The sequence below is a fragment of the Motacilla alba genome, chromosome 3, assembly GCF_015832195.1.
Source record: "Motacilla alba alba isolate MOTALB_02 chromosome 3, Motacilla_alba_V1.0_pri, whole genome shotgun sequence".
In the NCBI taxonomy this organism is placed as follows: domain Eukaryota; kingdom Metazoa; phylum Chordata; class Aves; order Passeriformes; family Motacillidae; genus Motacilla; species Motacilla alba.
The window spans coordinates 63,422,127-63,441,353 of NC_052018.1; the positions used below are offsets into that span (position 1 = coordinate 63,422,127).

Genomic DNA, 19,227 nt, shown 5'->3' on the forward strand with positions numbered 1-19,227 from the left:
TTTGCATGCTGAGGACAAACATTGGAAATAAGTTAATTATTTCCTATGTTTGTGCTTCTTATGATCTGATTACTGTCACTACATACTTTCCAGAATCACACAAACCACATGTATAGTAAAGATTTGGAAGAATTAAAATTGGGGATCATATTTACAATTCCTTCCTGTGCCAGGAGCATAAGAGCAGCTGTCAGGCAGGGGCTTACTGAAGAGTCACAGTTCTCAGCCTAGGGCAGGGCTGCTTTGTGATCACTGTGTGTCAAGTTTCAATGTTCACATGCAGTTACTAGAATTAGTGAGTCGTTTCCTCTAGGTAGACTATCATACATTTGTCTGCCTCGGCTTTTCTTCTGTGTCTTTCTGTACTATCTAATTTGTAAGAGTACTGGATTAAATGAATAACATCTGTGTCCAAGCATAGCTTTCTCTATATTTACTCCATGATGTTTTGTCTAAAAAAATCAAACATCTCTCCAATCTTGTTTGATAAAAGATGGCTTGTATAAAAGCTAATGGGAGAGGGAGCTTTTCGTTGTTTTAAGTGATGCAGTGTCATGGTTTTCCTGTCACCTGTTGCACAATGCTAAGCACAGTAGCATTCAACCTCAATTCCATTTTCCAGCTTGCAAAGTGGCACTTTGGAAACCCTGATTCCTTCCCCTCTTGCCCCCGTGTACCAGTGAGGATAAGAATGTCCTGCTATTGAAAATAAATCTGTTAACTAAATATAACAAGGAGAAATCTTCAGGCAAATTTAAGAAAGGCATGTAGCTGCAACAAAAAAAGGTTCATTGAGTTGATGGAGGTACTGTGGAAGAACAGTAGCACAGACTGTGCAGTCAGCTGATCCCTCAGTTAAAAGCTGAAGTGAATTAGTATTGCTCCCAGCCATTTTGTAAAACTCTTTGCCAGTATATATGAGCATGATTTAAATACTTGGAATAGAAAGTTTGAAATCTTGTGGCCTAGAAACTTAGTTGAGGAGATCTGACGTGATAGTCAGAACTTCCAGAAAATACCTCATCTGCAGAATCAACCAAAGTGGCTTCACTTCACGAGGAATAAGAAAATCAGAAGGCAAAAAAAGGGCAAAAGTTTACATCAACACATGGTAAATTTACAGTCATTTTGGCCCTAGAACTTTTTTGTTAGGATGCATGTACTTTCAGAATGTACCTTACTTGGAGAAAAGCTTGTTAATGCCACTTTCTAACTTTCTAAAAGACTTTTGGACATTCATAGGTGTAATATTGTTTAAAAAGCTTAATGGTCTTTGAATATTAGGCAAAGTAAATCAGTTAGGGTAATTCTGGGGAAGCCTACATTTAGTCTGTCTGTTGGTACTTGATGCTGTGTTAACACCTCTTTGCATATAGTACGAAACTTTCTGTGTACTGCTGAAACAGATTTTGAGGTTTTTGGCTTTGTTATTACTTTTCACGATATTTGGAGTTGAAGGTTTGCTTTCTTTTACTTGTTTTCACTAAAACAGTTCAGTTCAAACTGGGAGAACTGGAAAACAATAATTTTGAAAGATAAAGTTATAGGGAAAAAATTACTTTCTACTACATGAATACTTTGTACAATATAAATTATTTTTCCTTTGTATTTTATTTGAAATGAAATAAAGTGGTCATTTCAAAGTCTTATGAGAACTGATTCCATGTAGAAATTGCCCATGTGATTCTCTTTTTTCCCACCTGTTCAGGAAGAATATAGTGTAGTATGGGATTAAAGAGAAGAGTGAGCCGTAGCATCATGGCAACATTACCTTGTACAGCAGAGAAGTATATCTTAGCTGGCATCATTCTTTTTATAAAATTGTATCTGTGTTTTAGCATGTTAAAAATCAAATGTCCTATTTGGTGATTTTTTTTTCACCAGTCCTTAATTTTGGTTTGTTTTAAATGAAAGTAAATAACTGTGAATCATTTGATTAGCATTTGGTATGATAATAAATTGCACAGTAAGTATTTCTTTTGAGACCTGCTTTCAAATGTAACGTTTTTCAGGAGTGAAAGTGAGTCTTTTAATCTAGTTTCCTTTGTATTTAAGCCATTTAACTCAGCATTGCTGTTGTTTCAAGAATGCCAAGTTAAAAATATATTAGATTACACTGTTTGATGTAAATGTGTTCAGTCCTAGTTATACTGTACCTGACTTCTCCTGTTCCCTCATTTTAATAAGTACTAAAATTTTCGCTCTCTAAAACAAGAGTTCAACTGCAGTGATGGTTGTTTGTAGAAATAATGGTTTTAGATAGGCTTTAGATGTATTTGGTTATGTAGTAAAAAACTTAAAAGATTCCTTTGTTTTATTAGGAGTCCACATCTCCAGTTGTTTCACCACAGCAATCCCCACCAACCTCTCCACATACCTGGAGGAAGCACAACCGCCATCCCAGCGGAGGGAATAATGAGCGACCTCTGGCTGGACCTGGCCCTTTTTGGGCTCCATTTAGTGAAGTGCAACCAGGTATAAATGTCTTGTTATGCTTCAGTGGTAACCCAACGTTGTGAAATTGTTAAATAAGTGTAATAAATGAGATTAGGATAGTTTGTGTTTTCCAGTCCTGGAAATTTTTGTGCAGATTCAAGTGATAGCAGCACTGTAGAATCTGTGGTCTTGCATATGGCAGATCCATTTATTAGTGTCACATGGGAAATGCTAAGGGTTTGGAGGGAGGGAAAGAGTGCTTAAGTTTTCCAGTGGAAAATTTTTAAAAACAAAACTGATCATTCTGTTGAAATTGTGCAGAAGCTGTCAGTATACCTGAAAATGTGGGGACCTCAAGGGAAAACAGTAGATAATATATCATTTACTTGAATTAAATTTCTGGTAGATTAGCTGAATTGCCAGAACAATAATTTTATTTCTTTAAAGTTTATGTAAACAACTGAAGCATCTGCATTTCCAATCTGTCAAGGTAGACCCACTTATTTCAGTGAAGCTTTTCATCCTTTAATGTTCTTCATTCAACATGAGGACCATCCCTGTTATTGTATCACTGTATTCAAATTTCAAAGGTTTTCCTGTTAATAGGTCTTATTTTTAAAAGTTCTGTTTTCTGATACCTGGTAGCCTTAATAAATTTGGGAGCAACTGTAATTCAGGTTTTGATTTTGATGGTACTGCTAAATAATGTTGCATTTTGTAGGTTGTAGTTTGAAATTGAACTCTGATTGCTTGGTTTATTTCAGTTATAATATTCCAAAACTGGTCTGTCACCTTTCAATTATTGTTATTCTGTAATTCTAAACATCCATGGAGGAAGAGGGATTCTATTAGAATTGGTTGGATAAGAAAATAAAACTTCAGAAATTAAGTGGGTTGTATGCAGAGGTTTATGCCAGTGTCCTGAATGTTGTTTGCTAGTAAGTCCCAGTCAGTTTACAATTAAAAAAAAAAAAGTTAGTCTGCTCATTGCTTATATAATCCCTTCTAAGGGTTCAGTCCAACCACTGTCAGCACTCAGTTTCTCAATGTTTTGGCTCCTGTAGTTCAGCTGACTTTTGTTGCTCTAAAGCTGAAATACAAGTGTGTCTGATTTCTAACTTGTGAAGTTTTTCTAACTTAAAAAGTCACAGACTCCAGGACAGTATGCAAACTCTTCCTTGTGTTGAAGAGTTCAATACTGTTATCTTAAAAATGAAGTTGCAATACCGTGTTAATATTTCAGTTTGGTAATGGTTTCCCTGTGATGTTTAATGGGTAAATTTTTCAGAAATTGTCTGAGCATATTTCTTAACTAGCTTAGTATTCCCTGATTTTTATATTCCATACTGAAACACATTCATAGTTTATTTAAAGTAATTCAGAGATGGTATTATAGAAGGATTATCTCTTCTGGCAATGCTAAAGTTAAAGTGGTTTTTCATATATTACTTTAGGAGAAATTGTCAGTGTAATTTACTGTGGATGATCCTTTTGCACTGCAGATGATTAATTATTGCTATGAATTTCAGCTGTTGTAGGCAGTTCAGCTTTTCCCCCCTCTCTTGATCCTACATTTTAAGGACAGTGTTTACAGAAAAATTATGTTCTCATGACATTTAGATGGAACCAGATAGACTGTTGGTTAGTTTTCTTTAGATCAGTACAACAAGCTCATCTTGATTCCAGTGCAAGATATTTTTGAGAAACCAGGTGAAGTGTTATAGTTTCAGTAGGGCTGTGCCAGTTCATTTGTGATCCAAGCAAAATGAGAAACCAGGTCTCTCTGCTTGTATTTTACTTTATTCTCAAACATCATTTCACATTATGAGGTTGTCAACTGTAATCATGGAATCTCAAGTGTGAAAATGTTTCTGGTGGGTCAGATAATAAACAGCATGTTGTTTAAACCAGAAGGGCAAAAATCCAATGTAATTTTTTTGTTGAAGAAAGACATATTTGAACAGGAAGATTCTGACTTATGCATAGTAAACGTTCAATTGCATCCTCATACTCCCACTATGAACAAAGTTAAACAGTGTTTTCTCTATTGAATCGGGCTGTAGAATAATTATTAGATAATAAGTCAGTTGTTGGTTTTAAGAATCATACACATTGTCTTGCATTATAAATCTAATTCATAACTTACAGCTGTAGTTATTAGTGTCTTGGAAGAAAACATGTTCTTATCTCAACAGAGCAAAAGAATTTGGATTTTACAAGTTTTTGTCAGTTGTGTTGTCCTGTCACTGTAATTCATTTAGGATAGTGTTAATGCTTTGTATTTATATTACTGGTTTCTGAGGCACTGTCACACTAGCTCAGTGTGCTTACAAATATGAAATCAGAAGCCACGGCTTGTTACCATCTCTCTTCAAGAATTTTTGTAAAGAGAGCCCCAAAGGATGCATTTATTTTACTTTAGTATCAGGAATTAAAATTCAGTGACAAACATTGATTACCTGTGTAGAATATTTACAATTAGCTCAGGTCTCATCCTGCAATGTCACAGTCAAGTCTGTTAAAACCCGAGTCTCTCAAGTGTTTCAGGTGCCTTTGATTTAGCAGTTTAAGATAAGATCGTGATGTTGACAAACTTGGAGGAAAGAACCCTTTCCTGCTTTAAATGATAGTTGAGTGGCATGTCAGAATGTGAAATTTTTTTTTTTATTACCTTGTAGTCTGTTGGGACTGGAAGCAAAGCAGAATATTTATGTTGGTAGTATCAACATAATGATCCAAAACAAGTTAAAAATCTGAGATCTTCTGTTCTGTCCTAGGATATGTGTTAGCTTTCTTTGGCATGACATCAGAGTTTTGTGTTGATACCTGAATCCGCATGAGAAATTGCAGCCCTAAGCTGCCCTTCTTTTCTTTTCTCTTTGTGAGGGATTTTGTAGCAGTTTGCAAACACTTCAGGGACAGAAGTGGAACATGTCTACAAGTGGAAAAAGGTTGATGAATATTGATAATGAAGTCGAATGCTAACATGTCTACTGTGCTAACAGTTCCCATGCATCTTCAGAGCCCTAAGATATTTACTGGACTTGCAAGGACTGAACAGTCCTTTGTCCCCTGGTTAGTGCTTCAGTAACTGATGATAATTTGCCTTGTTACAAGCTATGGAATACTCCTACCTGGGCATAAGAGCTCTCCAGCATTTTATCTTTTTTATTGTCAGAATTGTATTCAGCTTCTGGTTTTGTTTCACCACATATTGATACAAAGCTCTTGTTAGTTTACAGTTAGTTGAAAATTTAGTTCTAGTAAACCAATATTTGTTTAGTTATTGAAAAGTACATGTTAGTATCTAGTTACAGAATATTTCTTACATTTCCATTTATATCTCAAAGTAAAGAGGGTAGCTTTTATTCCACAGGAAATGAGATAATTTTCCATAAGGTATCAATGTGTTGGTAGGATATTCAAGCTAGAGGAAGAGAGCAGCTACAGGAATTTGTTAGGTCTTCATACTAAACATAGAGCATTAGACTTCACCAGCTTGATCAAATCTGATAATTGGTCTCAGGCCTATTCTCCATTTAAAGTGATGTTGCAGGTGTTTCCACTGATGAAGACGCACAGAGACCACTGAAGGTTTTCTTCATTGGGTTACAAACCATAAAATAAAAATACACCAATGGCTTTGATTCTTCTCTGTGACCCAGTTTTCCTCCATTTTCTCTTCCACCTTTCTATTTCCAATTTGGTTTTGTCAAATTGAGTTATTGGCTGGTGGCAGTCCACAAGTATGTGTGTAGATCCAGGTCTCCATGGTTACTAGTAATCTTTCTCCAGTGTTCTCCAGCCATCCCATCCTGTGACCTAAAACATTGCACTGGAGAGTAAATAACAAGAACAGTAATGCAAGAATGTTCTTGCTGCTATTATTTGAACAGGAGAGAAAAGAAGCAGTTCTTGTAATACCTGTAAAGTACTCACAGTTTGGTGCTACTGGCATTTCCATTGCTGTCAAAGTACTGCTTTGGAACAGATACTGTGCTAAGTGAGATATTAATTGAATTGTACTAAGATCAGTTGTTGAGAGAAGTGAAGGAGGAGTAAACATATATAAGGTTCATGGTAATAATGTCAGTGTCTGAGAGGCAGAGAAGGGGAAAGGCAGTGTATCAAAAATAAAATTTGAGTGTCACGTGTCAAAAGAACTGATGGGAAGGTCTTGTCTGCCTTTGACTGTCTGTTAGTCCTGAAAGAGACAAGGTGGAAAGAGGCTGAGCTTTTCTCTGAAGTTTCTTTCTAGTGTTTGAGAGTGAGGTGAACTACTGAAGAAGAACCTCAAAGCAAATAAAGCATTGTCAGATGCCTTACCTTTATTCTCAGCACTTTTGGATAAAGTCACTAGAAGCTCCAGGCCACATCAGGAGCTTCCAAAAGTGGAGGATGAATTTTGGACAAAATGAGTAGTTAATAGTGCCTTTTCATAGTATTAAAGCTAACTTAGAAATAAAAAATCCTCCCCAAAAAAATAATTTGATTAAATTCTCCTCATGCAAATGCTACTTTTTACTCAATGTAATGCAAAATCAAATGTGTTCTACACAATTATGACTACTGTATGTAGGAAAAGAGCAAAGATAAACTGATTCTAAGCATTTTTCTTATTACTTTTAATTTATGGAATGAAAGAGTAATTGCATGTTGCCAGGTATTAGATAACAGTATTGTATACTAGTGATTATACTGTCACTTAAGATGTTAGTCCTCAACGTGCCTTACAGATTCTCAGATTTTCTTCATTCTGTTTACTGCAGTGGAGTGTCATAAAGGCTTCAAGAAGCTGAAATTGTTGATGTTTGTCAGCTTCATAAATTGATTACCTCTACATGAATGCACTTGTCATAGCAGGTTTTTTTTAGCCAGCATCATGACAAGAAATTCTTGGTGTTTATTGCTTGAAATTAAATCTTACTAGCAGGATTCAATTTATGACATCAGTGTCCTGTTTCTTGTTGTGTGGAGGGTTTACAGAAACTCACAAGAAGCTGACCTGTCTTTTAAAAGGAAGTCTGTTTCTGCATACAAGGCAAAAATTCTTATCTAAGTGTGACTTTATTTAGCATATTTCAAAAGAAGGCATTTAGTTGTGCAAGAAGAGTAGATTCATCAGTTTCACAAATGTTGTTTAGATTTAAGGAGTTCAGCATTTCTTTCAGGAATCGAGGAGTAGAATGGAGTCCTGGGATTCTTCTAGACTTGTTCTTAATGGTTTGTTTTCTCTCTGATCTGAGTTCCTTCAATTTTTAATTTGCAACTGCAATTTTTAAGAATTTTAGTAGTTTTTGTGTAGAGCAGCGGATGGCCTTATCTTTTTGTAGTTGCTTCATTGTTATTTTAATATTAAGATATTGAACATTGACAGTTCTTCAGAAGGAGATTATAGCAGGGCATTGGGTGAATTTCAACTGTTGTGTTCCAGATAGTTAATAAATAGCAGATATCAGCATTCTATATGGATGCTTTTTGTTATTTTTGGCCTGTTTTTAAGCAACTGAGTTAAGTTAGTGTAGAAATGATGTAGAGGGAAAGGATTGTCTGTACCAAAACCCCCGATTTTTAAAAAGAATTTCCAAGACTTTGTTCTTTTCATGGCAAACTAAAACGTAAAAAAGAAAAAAGTTTAGTATTGATAATGAAGTCAAATGCTAATATCATATGTCACTTTTAAATAGTATTTGTCCATACAAGTGTTGTTTATTTCAATTAAATGAAAGTGTGGAGTGTTTATAAACTCATTCAAAACCCATTAAATGGATAAAATCCAACTTACATTTTACGTATGTTGCAATAAGCCCATTTCTCAGTTCTGTCTTTTTAGTGAGGGTTGAAGCTAACATAATGTAAAAATCTACAGAAGTGAGATGTCAGGAGGTGAACTTTGTCACCTTGGTGCACTTTGGTTTTCATTTTTCTCATCATTCTATAGTATATCTCTGTGACAGGAGATATTTCCATATCCACAATTCTTTCTCAGTTTTCAGGGTTGTCTTTTGAAAAGGAAATGTTTCTTCTACTTTCAGGCTCATCTACTTCTAGTGATCCCATATGGTCTGGCCATTCACCACCACCCCATCAAGAAAATTGGGTCAGTTTTGCAGATACCCCACCAACCAGTGCTCTTTTAGCCATGCATCCTGCTTCTGTCCAGGTGTGACACTTTATTGGTATTTGATTTGCCTCATTCAGATTGATGTTGCAATCCTTGGGTTTCTTTTTTTCCTTCATAATTTTCATTGCAGCTGTTTACTGTGTATCTGTGCTGTAGTCAATTCAGTGCTATTTGTCCAACAGATACTTTTTCTGTTGATTTGCCTTAATTTGGAATGATTAAATGAAAGCTACTAATTTTTAAAATGTCTACAATTATGACTTTTAAACATTTGTGTTTAGCTTTTTATGCATATGTGCCATACATTTTTTTCTGCTTACATACCTGCGGTCATTCCATATTGTATCATTGTGCAAAAATACCCTGCCATTATCCTGGAGATGCCATCTGCCGATGGTTTCCTGCAGTTTTTAAACTACTGTGAGTTTTAACTATGCTTTGTATTTTGAAGGCAAGAAGTTGAGAATTCGTAGAAGCATTTTAGGTAGATAATACTGAGGAAAAATATTTCATTTCAGGACCAGACAACAGTACGAACTGTAGCATCAGCTACAACAGCAAATGAAATTCGTAGGCAATCAAGTAGTTATGATGACCCCTGGAAAATAACTGATGAACAAAGGCAGTATTATGTTAATCAGTTTAAAACCATTCAACCTGATCTAAATGGATTTATACCAGGTAAGTTACTCTTTACAAAATATAATTGTGGGTGCATCAGTTCTGTTACAAAGACTTTGTTTTGTACTTAGGCTTGCATACTATTTTGAAGGAAGTTCTGCATTTTGCTGATAATATTCTACTATAGTTGAGTGTAAGTCAAGAAAGACTAGAAACTAATTGCCTTTTTCCCTTATTTAACCCTAGTTATTTAGTGCCATTTTCCCCAGAACCTTTGCTAAATAACTCATCACCTTTACAGTAGGTCTGAGTCTTTTTAATGATTTCACTTGCCTTAAGTATTAAAAATGATTGTTGCAATTTTTTAGGATCTGCAGCTAAAGAATTTTTCACTAAGTCAAAACTACCTATTCTTGAACTTTCTCATATTTGGTAAGTGTGATTGTTTAAAATAATAATAATAATTAATTAATGATAAATGTTTAGAAAGATGACAGCTATCTGATAGACATCTAATAATTACTCACTAGAAACTATTAAGTAACATTAACTGGTATGTTCAGTCCTGCTCATATTTATAGCAGTATTACTTTAGTGGGTTTTAATGGGCCTGGGCTGGTACTATTTACAAGGCACTTTGAGAAAATTTCAAACTCTTCAGAGTTAGAAGCAATTTATTTGAGGTTTTTATTGCTAAAAATGCATTTAAATGTAAATCATTATTTCCTTATCTATATTTATTCATTCATTTATGTGTAAGTAAATTTAAATGAAATGTGCACATACACTTTTTAAATAAATTTGTGACAAATTCAGCTTTGAGTTTGTGCAAATCTTCAGTTTCATTGTATTCTGGAATTTGTACTGCATCATTGCATGCTGTCATTAAATGGCTTACCTTGGCAGTTGCTGTCTTTCTTTCAGTGTAATGTTTCTGGTTCAGGTAATTTCCCACTTAATCATGTTGCCTCAGCACTATAATTTCAGTAGTATACTTTGCCAAAATCTGAGGCAAATAATATTGTGTAGTACTGTCTTAAATGGGTTAAAACCCAGGAGAGATAAAAGTGACTTTAAATGATCTGTAAGCTGTTATTAATGAAGGCTCATCATCTTCAGGAGTAGTGCTAATATGAAGGGTTTAGTAGGATAAAGGGAACAATAAACTTTGCTCATCCAACTAGCAAAATTGGAAGCCTGTCTTTTGGAAATAAAGTAACCTTTAGAAATTTTATTTACACTAAGTTTTCCTTCTTAGGGAACTGTCAGATTTTGATAAAGATGGTGCACTGACATTGGACGAGTTCTGTGCTGCATTTCACCTGGTAGTTGCTAGGAAGAATGGGTATGATCTGCCAGAAAAGTTACCTGAAAGTTTAATGCCCAAACTGATTGATTTGGAAGACTCAACAGGTAAGATACAGGTTCAACACAAATGTCAATATTTTAAAATTATGATCTAATTATTACAGCTGATACTTGTTTGTATGAACAGAAAGCACTTGTCAATATGAACTAAGGGATTGTACAATTTTTAGAAGTCTCAAAGCTAATTTAGTGCTCAAAGCTAATTTGAGTATGTACATATTTCCGTAGAGGGCAGTTATTTAGAAGTACACATACACTGTTACATTTAGAAATATTGACTGTGTCCTTTAAAGGTTAAGGAAAACAAAATTGTCACAGTATGGATTTTATTCATGACTAGCTATTGCATTTCAATTTCCCAAGCCAGCTGTACTTTAGACTCGCTTTCAAATGAGTATGCTTTCTATTCACCCTCATTTGTAAATATGTTGGTATGATTTTCTAAGTATCAAAGATACATTGAAAATATTCCCAGATTCAATGCTAAGGGCAGGATAGGTGTTTAAAAATGCAGGATCAATACCACAGACCCTTTTTTTTAAATTTACCTCCTTACTTGAGTGCAGATTTATCCTTCATTGTGTTGGCACTTAGTTGTTCTGTGCATTGCCTTTTACATTTTGGTACTCCCAGAAAAAACACTGAATGTATGAATTCTGCTTGTTAATATGTGCCAAAAACTTAGTCCCATAACTGAAAAACAAACTACTGTTTCATGTTAAAGTGGCGTTTAAAAACAGGATGTGAGTGGCCATCTTATTTTTCTATTTTAAAATAGATAAAGGAAACTGAGTATTTTAAAGCTGCTTTAGATTACTTTTTAACAGTCAGTCTTTGCTTGGAAAGTCAGGTTATATTCTGAGTGCACAGGTACTGTGATTTGCTAGAATTTTATTTATTTTCACTAAATTCTTCAAGGGGGCTCTTTTCATACTGTGTTTGTCGGCTGTCTGAGACTTTAATCTCAAAACTATGGATGAGTTCTTAAACTAGGCACTGTGTTTCTTATTATCTCTGCTTTAATAATGAACCTGTTTTCTGTGGGAGTAGGTTGGCTCTTCAAAGAGCTGCTGCTGAAGTATTTCAGTATGAGTTAGCATTTTGCTATGATGAAGATATTTGTGAGAAATAGCTGCAGTTAATTGGGCTAAAACCTAGCAAATGTCAAAAACCATTCTGTTCTCTCTATTTTTGTGTTAAAGTGGTGATCAAGCAAAAAATCTTGTTAGGAAGTGAAATAACACTCGTATAAACTGTTGTTACTAAAAAAAAAAAAAAATCCGCTAAAAAACTCCCCAAAACTCCACACACAACAGCTATTATTTGTCTTGATATGTTATTGATATTAGATTTCAGCTAAAGTTGTCTGGAAACTTTATACATCAAACACTAAACCAAAAAAATTATGTGTTTGTTTATTGTTCTCATTTTACAGGCAACTTGCTTTTAGAAGTTTTTCCCTTTGGTATTAAAGGGAAGTTACCCTGTTCTAGTGAATGTTAAAAGTTGACCTTGCTATGTAAGCCGTGCTTAAAAGATAGGAAAATCTGATACTTTATTCTGCAGTTATTAAGAGCTACAATGAAAAATTAAAGTTCTTGCAAACTTGTGGATTTTCATCCAATTAGCTTTATTTTACTTATATGTTTATCTATTTGGGTCAGCAGCATTGGAAATAGCTGATCTTATCTAGCACGTAACGTGATTTATTGCCAAAACTTCTATGTTGAATAAAATACTTCAGATGAAGTTATTGATGTGGCTGTAGTTTTATGTTTAGTTACAACAGTGTACATTTACTAATTTAAAAGTTAGTGATAGGTTTGTCTGCTGGAATTACAGGAATTACAGGAATTCATCTTAAGAACTGTAAATCAGCATAGAAAGATGAACCAGTTAAATTTTGGTAATAATTTTTCATTTCAGTTCCTGTAAAAGTTGTGTTTCATTAAAGCTTTCTTCCAAAATAGTCTTAGAAATAGAAACTAAAGTATGACACCAGAATGTCTTTTTGAGTGCATTTTTTGCATGGGCTAAAACTTTCTCAAAGAAAGAAATGGTTGATGATCTTCTGCTGGCGTGCCTCAGTATGAATAATGTGCAGTCAAACTGTTGAAGAAGATGAATTGCTTGAATGTCTTTTAAACCAATGTGCAAAATAGCAAACTTTATTTCAGAAGTGTTGACAGTGCCATTATTAATCCTGTTCTTTTGTTAGAAAGTTTCCCATTAATCTTCTGCACTTCTCAGCACTTAAAAAGTGCTGCTTTTTTCCATTTCGACTTCTGAACTAGTGGCCAGCAGAAGGAGGAGTAGCAGAGGGCTCCTTGCACCCTCTGGCTGTGTTCAGACAGGAAAGGAAGAAGTCTTGTGAGTTCTTCTGACAGCCTCTTCCTCATCAGCCCTGTGAATCCAGTATGTGACCAGCTGCAGGTGTTCCAAACCTGTTTGAGACATGATCTTGCTTTACATCTGGTTTCATAACTAGAGATACATATTTCTCTCACATGGCACAGTCTTCTTGCATAATTAAGCATTTGTATAGTTGTTCATTTTTCTAGTACAGCAGTACATCTCTACAGAATTGTAATTCCTTCAAACTCATTTTTATCTCAGTTAGTAAAAGCTACCAACCTTTACAAAATCTGAAAAGCAAGTTCTATTTTTCTGTGAATTTTTGTTTAACTTAGCGCCGCAATGCCATTTGTGTAATGGCAAGAAAAGAAAACGAATGTTAGAAAACGAATCTGCCATGCCTTATGTCTTACACAATTACTTTAACCCTTAAAATTTCCCGTAGTCGTAGACATGTTTTGTGTAGGCATTTGCAGAACTCATTGAATCACAGGTAGCTATGTAGTCTATCCATAATAATTTTCAGCCTTATTTTTTGACTTTGTGTTTAACACTGGAAGTTAGTTATCTAGAGTACCATCAGTGAAACAAGAATTTTGAGTTTTTTAACTTAATGAAATTTTTTTATTCTTACTACACTTCAGAGCAATTAACATGCAATATGTATGTCCAAAATATTGCCACTGGTGTATTTTGGGCTTAGTGTATTACTTTGTTTACAATGACCACAGCATGTCAACTTGACTACTTGGTAACATTGCCACCTCAGTCTAACCTATTTTTATTGCTTTGCCTAGAGGAAAACAATTCAGGATGCTAGATGCTGGGCATAATTTTGGAAACATTTTGGAAACCTTATGGAAACAGCCTCATGTCTGGCTATTTAGAGGAAGTTTAGATGACCTTTGAAACTCTGGAGAGTTACTGGTTTCTGTGTGTAGTTTTTTTAATGCTAGTAACACTTCAGTTGCATCTGACCTCAAGGTGGCACAATTAATTTCTTTTTGGTCTTCAGTTTTTTGGCTGTGCATTTTGCAGTCCCTGGCAGCTCTCTGGAGGCAATAATAATGGGTTGTTACTTTTCAGAGCTACAGGTGGTCACCAGTGACTAAGACATGTGAAGTGAGTGTTTTCAGTTCAGTTTGACATTGGATTTGTTTTTAGCTTACTCTTAATGAAAACTAGCAGGCAGAATATTGACTTGTCTTAGCAGAAGAGAAGACTGCAGAGTTCAGCTGTTTAGGAACCTGAAACCAGTAAATTTTATAAATTTCAAAGAGGTTTTGGTAAAACATACTCTTGTGGCAGTCATCTTCAATCACATACCCATGAAGCAGTCCTTTTTCATGGTAATTCAACTAAACTTGTTTTGTTTTTTGGTTTTGATTTTTTTTTGTTTTGTTTTGTTTTTTGGGTTTTTTTTAGTGTTTTGTCTTGTTTGGAGTTTTAATTCTGTGACTGCTGACATGCTAAAATGTCTCACTATTTATCAGTCACTTTTTCACCTCATCCTGTTGCTTTATACACTGTACAGTTGTAATCTGAACCTTCAAGTTTTTTGAGGGTCTTAATGCCTGGCTTTAGCTTGCATTTTGATATCTAGAATAGGAGACATTGTAAGCAGGATTTTACTGTGTTAGACAGAATGTTTGATCTGCTGTTCAGATTTACTTCAAAAGAAAACTGAACAGTGCCAAAGGACACTTGGAATGTGACAGCTACTAGACTTACTCAATTAGCAAAATGTGAATGGAAACACCGCTGTTTTAGTAAGGAGGCTTGAAACTAATTATTATTTGGAGACTAATCTAAGGAGGAGTGGTTTTCTTAATCTCTTGTCATATTTTTTTGTGTTTGCATTGAGATACTGGTTTTGCTCTGACCTTTCATACAAGGAAGTATTTCATCTGTAAGATGAAACGCTCAGTGCAGGATATGATGTAATAAACGCTAGTGTGAAGTTACTTTCTCATGCTGTAAGAAAAACTTTATTTCTGTATATAATCAAAACCTGAAAAAGCTACTTAAAGGCTAAGTACTGGGAGGATAGGATGGTACAGAGTAATCTTCAAAGGCTGATTTTCAGAAACATCCATAAAATAAGAGTAGTACCTGATAAACAGTTTTTAACAGTATTTAACTAAATGAGAGGTCTTGGGTTTTTTGGGTTTTGTCTGCTGCTAAATATTTGCTTGAAAAAGATTGAAATAAAGGGTACTTTGCACTTTCCATGAGATGTGAGCACTCTTCTAAAAATAAACTGAATGCAATTTATGATTTTTGTTTATTTCATAGTGATTCCTGTCGTTTCAGAAGCTGGGGAACAGACTGGTGAGGTAGGTTACTCTGGCTCTCCAGCAGAAGCACCTCCAAGCAAGTCTCCATCAATGCCATCCCTAAACCAGACTTGGCCAGAATTGAATCAGAGCAGTGAGGTCAGCGCTTTTATCTAAGAGTTATTGCACTGCCAGTCAATAAATAAATTGTGTATGTGTCCATAATTTGTCATAAGTGAATTGCTGATCACCTATCATGAAACAGTTAGCAGGACAATAGACACAAGAAGGTTCTGTGTTAAAATGAAAAAAAAAAAAAAGTTTTCATTCTGTTTTTTCTATCTCAATTGTGAGATACTATTTAAAATGTTATTAATGGTAGTTAAGCTTTATATTAATCACAAAATTTATCTCATAATGTGTTTTGGAAAAGTTGAATTCATTCCTATTTTTTTTACATTTAGGGCATGTTTTTTGTTTGGAGTTTTTTGTTACCTCTGAAGAACTTTTTTTAGCAGACACTTTGGCTAAACTACAGAATAAGTTTCTGAGAGATGTGGACATTGAGACTTACTTCTGGAGGTGATTTTAGCCTGAAATATCACCAGTAACACAGAGAAGTCATGACCCTGTTTCAGAAGCAGAGACTGAGAGTAGAATCTGAAGCCAGACATTGGCTAAATTTATTTAAATCTTAAATTTTTACTGTTACATACTTCTGCTTCATAATACTTGAGCATATCTATTTGCTATATAAGCAGTCTTCTGCAGTAGAGCAGTATTTTGTCAGAATTTGAAAGTGAAGTTAGCAAGCAGCATTTTTTATACTATTTTCCCCACAAATGTCCTTTGCTTAAAAGGCCTGTAAGGGATTGATTCCTAGATTTTTCTTGTTGCTCTATTTTAACAGTTTTGCCTCTTTGAATAAACCAATGTTTTAAGAGCTACTTCAGATCCAAATGAGTTTCTGACTGCCGTCATGTACAAAGATGATGTAGGCTTACCTTTCATTGTGAGAGGGGGAAAAAGGGAAAAAAGAATGAAATTATTTTTGGAAAATTATTTTTGATTATCTGGGACTCAATAAGAATTGAAAACTTGTTTTAACATGTAAAATAGTTCTGTCAGTAGCTGAGTATTGCCTTCTATTTCAAGAGCTTTTTGTGGTTCTTTTTTCTTTCTTCATTAGACTTCAAGTGAATAGAAAATTGATAGTAAAAGATTTAGACAAACCAATGGAAAATCAGCATGAAGCAGAAAATAAGCACATTTTTAGGATTAAAGTTAGGAGCAGAGGAAACTTCCTTCATTTCTCAGCAGGGAAGGACTTTATAAAGTCTCCTGTTTGTTGTAAAGGCAAATGCTAGCCTCAGTCACATCCTTAACAAATTTTAAAATGTTGGAAATTATTTAGTGATTCTTAGTTGTCTATTTAACAGAGTGACTCAGACTGCTAGTAGGAAGCTATATTTTAAGAGGGAGGTGGAGCAGATTCATTCAGTTGTTGCTAAAAAGCTGTAAATGTCTTAATCTCTATTCAAATTGCCCAGACACATTCCCTTGTATTTTCAATAAAGATTTAATAAGCTAATCATTTGATACCTGCATCATAATTGAACAGATTCCTTCAGCGTCTAATGCAACTTAAACCCATTGAATAGGGTCATTCCACTAGTGGAACAAAGTGAATTACAATTTTGTCAGCCAGAACCTTGACTTATGAAACTGGCTATCCATTCACATAATAAGGTGGCATTTTCTTGAAAGTCTACTATAGCTTAAGAGGTTTGGAAAAGTCCTCACAGTAGCAATACTACTGGATACTAACTATACTAAAATAAGAGTTGAACTAAATGTTTAGGTTTTTGTTCTAACCCAAAGGAATTTCTGATTTTCAGATGTGTTGCTGTGCATGTTTCTTTCTTCTCAGCATTTTCTTTTCAGCGTGAGTCAGGTCAAAGTCCTCAAGGTTTTAATTCCATGAAAAAATTTCTGGTATTGCTGCAGGCCCCAGTCTAATTTTTCCTCCTTCAACCTCTTATAAGTGTCATCAACAAATGAATTGCTTGTAAAAGCTCTGCCTCTTTGTATTATCTGTCATTCCAGGCAGTTTCATCCTGTTATTCTCAAAGCTGTTGGTTACTCTGTTCTTCCTAGCTCATAGTTGATTTATAGAATGCAGTTCCCAGGCCCAGTTACTGGAGGCTCCCAAGTATAGACCAAGGCATCAGTTTAAAACTTCAGAATAAAGAGCAACATGAAAATCTGCCTAACTTTGGGTATACTACGTGCTTCACATTCTCATCTCTTCACTTATTACTTCTTTCTCACTTCACATGTCTTTTCCATCCAAGTCTCAAGGCTGAGCACTTAGTTTTCAAAGCTTAAAATAATAGAAAAGCCTACTACAAATTCTTTGTTGAAAACTGTAGAGTGTCATGCAGATGTCATACTTGCTTTAACACAGACATGGAGATTTTCTTTTAAGTTCACAACTGTTACACCTTGTTTCAAATATCTTGGTGTTCTATTCATAATGGGTCAGGTTGCTGTGAGTTTTAGTTTCTAGTAATTAACCTTTTGAAAGTAATTTAAAAACACGTTTGCAGTTTGACAGGACAAATACTTCAGCTTTAGCTAGCATGAGTTTTACCCTGTCAATGCTTTTAAATTTTTCAGCATTTGAGATGCAGTAGATTCTCAATGTATTTAGCTTTCTGTTAACTGGGTAATTAGCACTAGCTGGCTTCTGATAGTATTTCAGGAGGGAGCACAACTGCATATTTCCTAGAGCAGGTGTTGGTGTTTCTGTGTCTGTGTCTAGCTAGGGAGGCCAAGGACAAGTAATAAAGTAGTTTGGCTTCAGAGCAGGGTGGTGAGAGAGATTAAGCATCCATCTGTAACAAATAATATTTTACCATTTATTTTAACTGTAACATAAGTCCTGTGTGCCCTATGGAATTTTTGGAACAATTACCAGTATTTCTGTAATCAAATGATCTGTTTGCCAGTCTCACTAGTAACTGGGAAGCCACTGGCCAGATCAAGTTTAAAAGGGTAGTGGTAGACCTAAGATAAATATTAATATGTTTCATGAAAATGAGCAGCTGCGCAAATTCAAGAGACCAAATAAGGAGTAAGGCTGGCAGAATTTGGCAGTTCAATTTCTGACTTAGTAAAAACTGGCTCACTAAAATATTTGTGGAGCTCCAAACTACTTACAATGCTGCCTCTTCATGGAGGGGTGGAGTGACACAGAGATGAGCTGTTTAATACAGGGAGTGTTAAACAGGGACAGAGCAGCTGGGAATCCTTACTAAAAAGGTTTTGGTATGTTCTGTCCATGAAGAGGGTGGTTTTGTGTTAAAACAAATACAAACAAACAAAACCCTCAAAGCAACAGAAAACCACAACAAAAAACAACCAGAAGAAATAACCACCCCCATATTAATAGAATTCCATAATGTTTGCCCTCATTTAAACTTGGAAATGAGGAGATAAAGCTCTTTCTCTGCAAGAAGTTTTACCACACATGACAGCAATTACAAATTTAGTTAATATTTTTCTGAATTTCATTTCATCTGATTGTAAACATTATTTAGGAATTTCTTTAAGAAGTTATTTCTGAAATAACTGTTTTAGATTTGGTTCACATACAGGCTGTTCAATGAATATAGTTTGGTGTAGAGGAGAACATGAGATTAGGTTGCCTAACACCATATAGTTTGTCCTGTGTCTTCTGGGATCATTTAGATTGATTTACCTATACAGATGGGACCAGGAGTATGACACAGATAATATTCTGAAATGGAAAGAACCCACAAGGGTCATAGAGTCCAACACCCAAGTTGTTTCCACAACTATAACAAACATAATTTTTATTGAATTTTCTGAGCACTAAAAATTTTGTGATTTTAATTTTTGAAACTTGTATTTGTAGTGTTTGAAACTTGCTTAATATTTACTTGTTATTTTACAAAAATATAACAAGTTTAGCATTCTTCTTGTGCTTTTTTTATCTGGTTTCCAGATCACAGACTAATTTTA

General features: G+C 34.8%; 1 protein-coding gene across 13 annotated transcripts in view; it reads left to right on the forward strand.

Moving 5' to 3' along the window:
• The window catches only part of REPS1 (RALBP1 associated Eps domain containing 1), a 61,174-nt gene that overhangs the window by 26,342 nt on the left and 15,605 nt on the right, over positions 1–19,227 (forward strand). For 6 of the 13 annotated variants that reach the window (XM_038130653.1, XM_038130640.1, XM_038130642.1 and 3 more), the window contains exons 4-9: positions 2,322–2,475; positions 8,472–8,599; positions 9,079–9,241; positions 9,550–9,613; positions 10,440–10,594; positions 15,200–15,339. In XM_038130653.1, the coding sequence (XP_037986581.1) occupies positions 2,322–2,475; positions 8,472–8,599; positions 9,079–9,241; positions 9,550–9,613; positions 10,440–10,594; positions 15,200–15,339 (804 nt within the window). The remainder of the gene's footprint in view (positions 1–2,321; positions 2,476–8,471; positions 8,600–9,078; positions 9,242–9,549; positions 9,614–10,439; positions 10,595–15,199; positions 15,340–19,227) is intronic. The other 7 variants (XM_038130645.1, XM_038130646.1, XM_038130644.1 and 4 more) reach the window with 3 other exon arrangements.